General features: G+C 72.7%; 1 protein-coding gene across 1 annotated transcript; it reads left to right on the top strand.

Annotated features, from left to right (window-relative positions):
• The first annotated feature begins 1,752 nt into the window (after window positions 1-1,752).
• METRNL (meteorin like, glial cell differentiation regulator) lies at window positions 1,753-9,414 on the top strand. The gene is made up of 4 exons (XM_037492197.2): window positions 1,753-1,925; window positions 5,534-5,919; window positions 8,452-8,511; window positions 8,799-9,414. Exons 1-4 carry the CDS (start codon window positions 1,753-1,755, stop codon window positions 9,140-9,142), a joined length of 963 nt encoding a protein of 320 aa, XP_037348094.1. The 3' UTR covers window positions 9,143-9,414.
• Window positions 9,415-10,402: the final 988 nt, after the last annotated feature.

Below are 10,402 nucleotides of genomic sequence, written 5' to 3' on the forward strand. Positions count from 1 at the left end.
CTGCAGCCCCACCCTCGCCTGTCAGGAGGGGATCTGGAAATTCCTGCTCAGGGACCCTCCAGGAATCTGGAGGCACCTGCGTCCCAGGGAGGTTCCGAGGGAGAAGGCCTGACAGCAGCAAGGCCAGGCCCTCCCAGCCCTCAGCAGACGTGCGGGCCCAAGGCGGTGCTGACTCGGGGGCGACCTGTGGCTGCGCCTGCTCTATCCTCTCAGCTTTAGAGAGGACACCTGGGCTGGGGGCAGCAGCTCCCCGCAGCCACGGAGCCCTGGGCCTGGGCTGGCCAGCTCCAGGGCCCCAGAGACGGCCTCTCCGCCACCAGGGCCGGCGGGCAGGCGAAGCCCTAGCAGGCCCACCTCCGCATTTGTGACACGGGGGTCCTGCAGCCCCCAGCCCATCCCACCCCTCCACGCTGTGAGAGGACCCTTTGGGGATGGACAGGCCTGCTCAGTCCTAGGGCCAGGCGGACTCCTTCCAGGGTGAGCCGGCATCCTCGCCTGGCAGCCCGAGGCCCGCCTCCCCCTCCCAGGCCTGTGCTGGCCATGCTGGGCCCTGCACCTCCAGCCTGCCCAGTGTGGTCACCCCACCCCCGGCCAGCTGAGGAGCTGCGGCCTGCACATCACTGTGAGGGAGCCCCGGGGGCAGCGACATTGCTCCTGGAGTGTGTCTGGGCTGGAGCAGGGCCTGGACGGCCGTGGTGCTGCCCGGAAGGCCCTCGCCCTCCTCTCGGGGGCACCGGGCCAGGAGACGCTGCCCCGGGGCCGGGCTGCCGTGCCCCTCTGGGTGTTGGCTGAGCCCTCAGCCTCGGCAGCTGGGTCCTGGGGTCTCCGAGGGCGTTTGCAGTATGGGGGGCGGTTTGCCTCGTTAAAGGCGATCGGCCGGAGAGCACAGCGGCCGGTCTGCACTGTCCCGAGGCCCGGCCGGCCGCAGGGGCGGCGCTGCCCGCAGGAGGGTGCCGGCCGGGGCCTTCCTGTACTCGGGCGGTGTCCAGGGCGCACCGGCCGCCACTTGGCTACACCATCAGCCACAGCAGGGTCTCCGCTCAGCAGAACCGGACCCCGCCGAACCTGCGGGGAGCAGGCCCGGCCGCGGGGAGCAGGCGCAGGACACGCTGGCGCCCAGGCTGGGGGCTCAGAGCCGGCACCGCGGGCGCCTGGCCGGGAGGGGCCGCAGGCCGCGAGGGCTTAGACGTGGCACCGGCCGCCAGGCGCTCGGCCCGGGTCTCAGTTTCGTCCCCCGCGCCCCCCCTTCTCCCCCGCGCCCCCGCCCCTCCCGCCCCCGACTCCGTGGTCCGGCCTGACTCCTCCGGCCTTTCGCGCGCCCCCGCCCCTCCACGGCGGCCCAGCGCCGGCGGGGCGCGCGGGGCGGGGCGCGCGGGGCGGGGGCGCGGGGCGGCGGGGGCGCGGGGGCGGGCCGGGGCGGGCCGGGCCGGGGCGGGGCGCCGGCGGGCCCGCCCCCCAGCTGTGCCGGGACGCCGACCGCGGACTTGCAACTCCAGACGCGGCTGGGCTGCGGCGCGGGGCTCCACGCGGGGCTCCACGCGGGTCGGGGCCGCGCGCTCCCGGGGCTCGAGCGGCTCGGGCGCCCGGGCCGGCGGGGATGGGCGGGCGGCCGCGCCGGGCGCGCGAGGGGCGCGCGCCGTGACCCGCCTGGAGCGGAGCCCGGCCCGCCGGCCGCGCCGGGGCGAGCGTCTCCGGGCGCGCGGCCGCGGGCGGCGGCCGAGCCGAGCGGGAGCCGAGCCGAGCCGGCCGGGCATGCGGGGCGCGGCGCGGGCGGCCGGGGCACGCGCGGGGCAGCTGCGGCCGCGGCCCCCCGCCCCAGGCCCCGGCCCGCCGCCGCCGCTGCTGCCGCTGCTGCTGCTGCTGGCCGCGCTGCTGGCCGGCGCGGGCGCCCAGTACTCCAGCGACCGCTGCAGCTGGCGCGGGAGGTGAGTCCGCGCGCGCCCCCCGCCTCGCGCCTCCCTCCGGCCCGCGGGGCCGCGGCGCGGAGCCGGCACCGGCGGGGCGCGCTCTCCGGCCCGGCTCCGGCCTGAGAACAAAAGAGCCCGCGGCGGCCCGGCCCGGCCCGGCCCGGCCCGGCCCGGCGCGCGGGGACGCCCGGCCGCCCACACCCGCGCGGCCCCCGGGTCCCTCGCCGCCCGCCCGGCCGGCCGCGCTGGGGCGCCCGCGGGTCGGCGCCGGCCTCGGGCCCTGCGGGCGGCGCGGCCGCGAGCGGGAAGGGTCCCCCGAGCCCGGCGGCGGCGACCTGGGGCGAGCGGCCTCTGCGGGCGCCCGGCCGGCGACACCTGCGCCCCGCGGGGAAGGTCGGGCCGCCCTTGGGGAGCGCGGGCCGCGACCCCCGCCCCGCCGCCCGCGGCCCCGGGGCTGTCGCCGGCCAGGGACGGGCGAGGAGCTCCGGGGCGCGGGCGAGGCCAGGGCGCGGCCCGGCGGGAGGGCGGCCCGGGCCTGCGCGCGCCTCCGCGGGGCCGGTCTTGCGCCGGGGCCGCCGCGGAGCCCGCGTTTGCGGGGCGACGCCTCGTGGCTGCGGCCGGCCGGGCCTGGGCGTCGGGGTGCCCGGAGCGGGCCTCGCCCAGCCCCTTGGCCGGAGGCTCCGGGCACCTCGCGCCGGGCCTCGCGGGGTCCCCTGGTGCCCTCCCCAGAGGGTGGCCCCGCAGCGGGCAGCGCCCTCCGGGGGACTGGCAGCCCCAGTGCTCTGTGGGCACCGGCCTCGCGCCCCACGCCCCCTTCCCGCCCCCTTAGAAGAGCCTGCGGGCCCTGCATGGGGAGGTGCCCGCCTGCCCCCCCAGAGCAGGGTAGAGGAACTGAGATTGCAGGGGGGGCAGCCCCAGAGCGGAGCTGGCCGCGAGCCCCGGCTGACACACTCCTGGCCTGCCCTTTCCCCTGCTGCGAACTACGATCCCCGCCCCACAGCCTCTGCCGGACGAGTCATCGCACCCCCACACTAGCCTTGGGGTGTCCTGCCTCTGCCGATTAAAAACAGAAACCCAGTCCTGGCCTGGGAGCCTGCGTCTCCGCCGGACGGAGAGCCGGTCAGGGCTCTCCAGCCGGACCAGGCAGGTGTTTGCAGCAGGAGGAGTTCCTTTCCCTCCTGTCCCTGCCAGGAGAAGCAGGGTGCCTGTGCACCCTCAGGACTGCCGGCGCGCCCTCGGTCGTGGGCTCCCTCCAGTCCTCTCCCGCTTAGCCCAAAGGCAGGCCTGGCTGCAGGGCGGGGGAGCTTGGGGTGGGGTCCGGAGAGGAGTCGGGGCCGTGTTCCCAGAGCAGCCCCCTCTGCCTGGCGGCACTGCCCCCCACTTTTCAGCCCGTGTCTGGAGCAGCCGACGGAGCTGGCGGGGTGGCGGTGGGCCTGGCTGCCGCTGTGCAGCCGACTGTGCCGGTCGGGGGAGCGGCTCTCCATAGCGCCGGCGCATGTGATGCGCCAGGACGTGCTCCTGAGTTTCCAAGCAGCGAAGTGGGCCTGGGACGGGCTTTATCAGGCCGTGGCCATAAAGGCGGACCATGGACTCCCGCTGTGGCAGGGCCGGGCCGGGCGGGGCGGGGCAGGGCCGCACCTGCTGCACCTGCGCGGGGGCTTGGCCACAGGGCCTGTGGCTCCCAGGGTCCATCGAGGGCTTCCTGACGGGGCGAACAAGCGGCTGTCACTTCCTCTTGGTGACGTGGGCAGGAGCCACCCACCCTTCCAAGGCCCCGAGGTGGATGCCCTGCCCTCTGCCCGTCAGGCTGCTCCAGGAGTGTCTGCCTGGAGCCGCCACTGGACGCTCCCCCTGCGGAAGCCGAGCTCTCACCACCCGGGCCCCACTGGTCCACGTGGAGCTGTGTCCTGCCTCATCCTCCCGCATTTCTTGGGAATGTCGGGGACGCCCCACGCTGACCATCGGGGGTGCAGTGCTGGCTTCTCTGGTGGCTCTGGCCTTCCTCCTGCCCGCAGGTGCTGGAGACCCAGAGGGCTGCTGCAGGCTGGATTCTCTGGGGTCCTTCTGGGCAGGCCGTGAGGCCTGACGTCCTGTGGGCCCCGCGGTGCTGGGGGAGGGGAGGTGGTGGGCCTGGGCCCACGTGGGCCTTCACCCTGTACCTGGACCCGGGGACGCCATGGGCATCGTGCGGGTGAGGGGCCACTGTGCGCACTCAGGTCTCCATCCTGGGAGGCTGTGGGGTGCCCGCCTGTGCCCATGGGGCTCCCTCTGGCCCACCAGGTGGGGTGCGAGCTGCCTGATGAAGGCCACTCAGTGAGGGGTGCACGGCCTATCATGTGGCTCCCCTACCCCAGGGTTGCCGGGAGGGAGGTGATCCCTCGGACAGGAGGGGTTTTGGGGAAAGTTGAGGGCCGGTGCCTGGATACGGGGCAGGTCCCCCACTGGCCCTTGGGGCCGGGCCGGGCGCCCGGGGCAGACTAGCCTGGCTGTGTCCAGTGGGCGATGATGGCGCGGTCAGCCCCTCGCCCGTGACCTGACCCCACACGCGCCGGCTGGTGCTGCCCCAGCCTCACGGGGCCTGTGAGCGTCCCCTGGCTTTGGCCCTTGGGTTTGGCCTGCGGTGGGTGACCTGCGGGCGGACTGCAGCCCTGGTCTGCCACTGGCTATCCACAGGCAGTGAGGCTTTTGGGCCGAGGACATGGGCCTCTCCCCGTGGCGGTCACTGGGCTCCCTCGGCTGGCTGGACACTCAATGCGGCATTGTTCATGCCACATAAAAATCCCAAGAATGTGGGGGAACCTGTCTGAGCCCCCGATCAGAACCAGACCCCATGCGGGAAAGCTGGCTGGCTGCGGGCTCTGGTGCGGGTGCCGGGGCTGCAGTGTGTCCCCGCCGGCCGGCCTCGGGGCTCTGCCTTGTCTACACAACACCAGCCACGTCCCGGGCCTGCCCCACCCGGCCAGCGCCCAGCAGCCAGTGGAGCACAACAGCAGTGAGGCTCGCGCGGACTTGAGAGCGCGGCTTCCTGCAGGCCCCCGCTGCCTGCGGACCCTCCCCGCCACCCCAGGCTGGCCGTGATAATGCTTGAGTTTATTTTAAAAAGTGTGGTCAGCAGAGAGAAGCCACGTGGCCTCTCAGGAGAGAGAGTGGTGTCTTGGCGATGGGCTGGGCCGGCACCCCATCCTGCCCGGACTCAGTAGGGCACCCTTGCAGCCAGCAGTCTGCTCTTGCAGGGGGCCAGGCGCTGGGGTCACCCTTCCCTCCACTGCCCCTGCTGTTGCTGGGCTGATGCAGGAGAGCCCTGTTCTCTGCTGTCACCTCTCCCCCGTCTCCCCACTTCGTGCGCCTTAGGCCAGGGGTGCAGGCACTGGGCTTGGAGGGAGGGGTCAGCTGCCGGCCTGCAGCCCTGGAGTCCTGCAGCAGGTGTGCTGGGGGAGCCTGTGGGGAGATGTGTGGGGTTACTGTTGCCCGATGCTGGGTGGCCACCAGTTCCCGGAGGTGGCCCCGAGCTGCAGGAGACATGGCGGTGGCCGGCCTCCTGCGGGATGGTGGCAGGGGCCCCTTGGGGTGGGGGCGGGGCCTTGGCCTGGGGCGGGGCGCCTGCTGACCCTGTCCCTCCCCCGCAGCGGACTGACGCACGAGGCGCACAGGAAGGAGGTGGAGCAGGTGTACCTGCGCTGCGCCGCGGGCGCCGTGGAGTGGATGTACCCCACCGGCGCGCTCATCGTCAACCTGCGGCCCAACACCCTGTCCCCGCTCCGGCCCCTGACGCTGTGCGTCAAGCCTCTCCAGGACGCCTCGGGGGCCAATATTTATTTGGAAAAAACTGGAGAACTGAAGCTGCTGGTGCGGGACGGGGAGCCCGGGCCTGGCCAGGTGCGGTGCTTCCCCTTCGAGCAGGGCGGCCTGTTCGTGGAGGCCACTCCGCAGCTGGACATCAGCCGCAGGGCCACCGGCTTCCAGTACGAGCTGACGGGCCACCGCGCTGGCTCCCACCTGCACGCGCCTTCCGGTGAGCATGGGAGCTGGCCTGCGTGGGATGGGAGGCTGGAGGGGCTGGGTTCTGAGGTGCCCCGCGCCCCCACGCCCAAGTGCTGGCGCAGTCTGGGGCTGTGGTGGTGCCCGGACGGCCGCACACAGGGGACTGTCCCCTCCTCCCAGCCTCCGGTGCCCCTGGCGGGCAGAGTTGGCTCCCACCCCTGCTGGGGCTGGAGGCCCGAGGCTTGTCCTGGGGCTAGATGGCCACCATCCCCCGCCCTTGGGGATGAGGCTTTGGTTTTGGCCTGTGCTATCTCGAGAGGACATAGTCCGTGGCTGCGGCCGGCTGGTGTGGGGCGCTGGGCTGCTGGCCTCACGTCCAGTCTCGGCACACATGCGCCAGCAGCACCAATGCCGAGAGAGGCCAGGGCAGCTGCTCCCCGGTGGGAGGCTGGGGTGGCAGGAAGTGGCCAGATGCCGCTGGGCCATGGGCAAAGCCCTGGCCACCCCTGCTGAGGTCAGCCCAGGCGGCCAGTGGCTCCTCCCGGCCCGGCACATCCAGGAATGTGGGCACCAGCTGGGCCATGGGGACGGCACACGGGTGCGGCCAGCAAGGCGGCTGTGCAGTTTGGGGTGCAGTCCTTCTGCGGGGTTCTCTCCCAGCTGGAGTGGGGCCCGCCCGGCCCCTCCCATACTCTGGGTTGGGGTTGGGGCGGCCGTTGGACCCACAGCTAGGCCCCCAGAACAGGGCCTCCTCGCTCTGCTGCTCGGGCCAGTGAGGCGCTGGGAGGACCTGGGCCCCACAGGCCTCCCCTCCTGCCTGGAGACCTCAGAGCCCCTCTGCGGATCCCCTCTGTCACCTGAGAGCTTGGGGGCAGCCCCGCCTGATGGGGCCGAGTGGCCAGGGTAGGAGTGACAGGGAGAGCTCCTTGCCCTGTGGGTGGCGCTTGGGGGCCTGCCCTGGCGGCTCCTCTGCCCAGCGTGGCCCTGGCGTCCGCCCTGGCTCGAGGGAGGGTGTGGCTCCCTGACTTCCTGGCCAGGAAGAGGGAGGGAGGGTGAGGCCAGGCGCAGGGGACGACTGTTGAATCCGAGCTCCCATGGGGTCACCTCGGGGCAGCGCGGCCGTGGGCCTTGGGCAGCTGGGCCTCGCTCCACGGCCTGCATCCCCCTGCCCTGTCTCCTGGCTGCCGGTCAACACGGCGCCCTCCACCTCCCGCTCACCTGGCAGGTCTGGACGCACCACTGCAGGCCCCTGCCGGGCTGGGGACATGCTGTCCCCCGCTCCCTGACTGGCCCCTCTCCCGTCTCCTGTGCACCCCCAGGGCTCATCTGAGACCCCAGCCCCTGCCCGGGGCCCCAGCCCATCAGGGTTTGTTTCCGTAGCTTCGCAGCTCCTGAAGCTCAGATCCGGGACGCAAGCCTCGGGGTCGGCGGACGGCTCGCCTGGCCTGTGCGCTGACCGCCCTCCAAGGTGGGCTGGCCGGGCCGGCGGGCTTGTCATGGCGCTGCACCCCGCGGGTCTGGGGCTCACGGCTTCTCGCCCCGCCAGCCCCGTGCGGGATCTCCAGATGCCCCCTCACCTTGGGACAGGCCCTCCCCACCCACCCCTGGCATGTGGCCGGGCAGGAAGCCCCCTCTGGGGACCCTGTGCCCCTCCCCAGCCGACTCGTGACCCTCCGAGGACCCCGTGGGGGCAGGCACGGGGCAGGCCGGTGGGAGGCGCCGGCCGCCGGCCTGGGCCGGGCTGGCTCCGGGCCTCGACAGGCCTGTCCTGCTCCGTGGCTCTGTTCCGCGTCAGACGCGGCCGCGGTGGGCGGGTGTGAGTCAGGCGCTTGCTCAGCCAAGCTGGGACGCGCCCTCCTCCGGGCAGGACGCAGCCTCGGGGCACGCTCCCCAGGCCTGCGAGGACCCTGCTCTGCCCAGCAGGGACTGCACCCGCCTGGGGTGGCCACCCTGAGCCTGGCGGTGGGCAGCCTGGCGGGGGGCAGTCAGGTGAGGCGGGGCATGCTCACGCCTGTGGCGTCTGGGGATTCGCGCCAAACTGGGAAACATAGAGCAGGTGCAACAGAGGCTCGGGTGTGGACGTGGGGGCTGGCAGGAAGGCTGCTCTCGCTCCGCCAGCGCAGCCGAGCCCTCAGAGGTGCAGGCCCTCACGGGAGGCAGCTGGGCTGCGGAAAGCCCCGGGCCCTCTGGGGATGCTGAGAGCTGGGTTGACTGTGAAGGGTGTTACAAAGGGCGTTTGGAGCCCAAGGCCAGGCCCCTCTGCACCTGCTGGTCAGCTGGAGGCCCCACGGCCTCAGCAGGAGGGTGGGTGGCACCACTGTGGCCCCGTGGGGTGGTGGGACCCGGGTCGGGGGTGTGCAGGTAGCCTGGCCTGGTGAGGGACACTCTGGGGTGCACCCAGGTGTCCCCTGAATCGGCTGGATGCAACCTGCCCCTAGCCCATCTACTGTCCCGTCCCCCGCACCTGGCCACGAGGCAGAGAGGGGTGGGCAGCAAGGACGGGCAGTGCCCATGGCAGCCACCGGGTCCTGCGTGGGCTGCTGACCACCCTGCCCTCTCACAGCCGCCTGCCGACCTTGCAGCGATGCAGAGGTGCTGCTGGCTGCCTGCACCAGCGACTTTGGTGAGTGACCGCTAGCCACCGGCCTGCCTGCCTGCAGCTCGTGCCCTTGGTGGTGGACTTGGGACTGGCCCTGGGAGGTGCTGGCTGGGAGGGCCAGGCCTGGGCAGGGCTTGGGTGGGCACAGCCTGGAGGGAGGAGCGGTGGACCCGGGCTCTGCTGCGTGGTCCCCCAGGTCCAGGGTGGCTCCTGCTGGCCAGTGGGCATGTGGCTGGCTCTGGGCACAGGCGGGCGGGGAGTGGGGTGGGCGGCCCCCTCACCCACCCCTCATCCCTCCTTCCCCCCCACAGTCGTGCGCGGCGCCATCCAGGACGTGTCCCATGAGCCGGAGCGGCAGGCCTCGGCCATCCACCTGCGAGTGAGCCGGGTATACCGGCAGAAGAGCCGCGTCTTCCGGCCGGCGCCTGAGGGCGGCTGGCGGGGCCGAGTGAGCACACTGCTGCGGTGCGGGGTGCGGCCAGGTCCCGGCGAGTTCCTCTTCACCGGACACATGCACTTTGGGGAGGCCCAGCTGGGCTGTGCGCCCCGCTTCCAGGACTTCCAGCGGGCATACAGGGACGCAGAGCAGCGGGCACTGAACCCCTGCCAGGTGGGGTCTGAGGACGTGGGCCCGGCCGCCCTCGCGGGCACCTGACCCCAGGGCCACGTGGCCCAGGGCGCCCTGCCTTTGCTTGGCCGCATGTAAAATGCTAACTAAGTTATTATATTTTTTTTAAAAAGAAGTGTCCACAGGAAATGCCCCCGTGTGGTGAGCCGGCCCGGGCTGCCCCAGGGCCATCTCTAGGGCAGGGATCCATAAATACTCCGTGTCTTCTCCAGGCCTGGTTTGCAATGTGCGATCCCTGGTTCCAGGCCCACGGCCCCTCCGGAGATTGAGACCCGCACCCAGGCTCCCGCCCAGCCCCCAGACGCTCCCTGTTCCTCCTGTCCCGTGGTGCCCGCCCTCGGACACTGGCCGCCCTGAACGCCTGAGCCGCTGCGAGGCCAGGGCTCCCCAGAGCCCCGGAGGACGAGCAGGTGTCCTTGGCGGCCCTGCAACACCCACACATTGAGCCTCTGTGCCCCAGAGGGCTCCATCTGTGTCTAGAGGCCTGAGGGCCAAGGCCCAGGTGTTGCGGCTGTCTGGAAGCTGGCAGGGGCCTCCCCTCCCCGCCTGCTCGCCAACCCCTCAGCGTCACATGATCTGCCAGTGTGCCCGGTCCCCTCCCTGGGGACCCTGCTCCTGGGTTAGCCCCGACCCAGGACGACTCTGCCCACCAGGACCCAATTTCCAAACAAGTTCGCACCCAGACTTCCGGCTGGTCTGGCCTGGGGGCGCCCACCCCCGCAAGGCGTCTGGTGCGCCGAGCGCCGCCTCCTGACTGCAGAGCAGACAGGGAGTGAGCACTCAGGGATCCTGACCAGCGGGTGCTGAAGACCAGCGTGTGGCCACAGGGGGGAGTCGTGTGCCGCTCAGGTGTGCTGGCTCAGGTGTCCTGGCTCAGGTGTGCCGGCTCAGGTGCGCCGGCAGGTGGGTCTGTGGGCAGGTGCCGCACGACCAGGCGCTGGCTCCAGTTTCGGGCTGGCGGCCCTCGGGGGTTGGGGCCACAGCAGGCCCAGGGCTGCTGTCAGGCGCAGGCAGTGTCCGCCACCCATGTGGAGGGTCAGGAAGGGTCGAGGCAGTTGGGGCGGCGCTGCGTGGTCTGAGTTCTGCGGGGCTCAGGACCCTGACCCGTGGCGGGCGGGTGGGCGGGCTGCTCCGGGCCTGCGCAGGTGCTGTCCTGTGAGGAGCCTGGTGGGGCACAGCTCCGGCCACTGTGGGGAGGGCAGGGTGGGGGCCAACCTCCTGCCCTGTGTGTCCATCCTGGGGAAGCGCGCACCAGGCCTGAGGACGCCAGAGGCCCCGTGCCTGGTC

This window comes from Talpa occidentalis, unplaced genomic scaffold (assembly GCF_014898055.3).
Source record: "Talpa occidentalis isolate TD23 unplaced genomic scaffold, MPIMG_talOcc4v2.1 talOcc4.7, whole genome shotgun sequence".
NCBI lineage: Eukaryota > Metazoa > Chordata > Mammalia > Eulipotyphla > Talpidae > Talpa > Talpa occidentalis.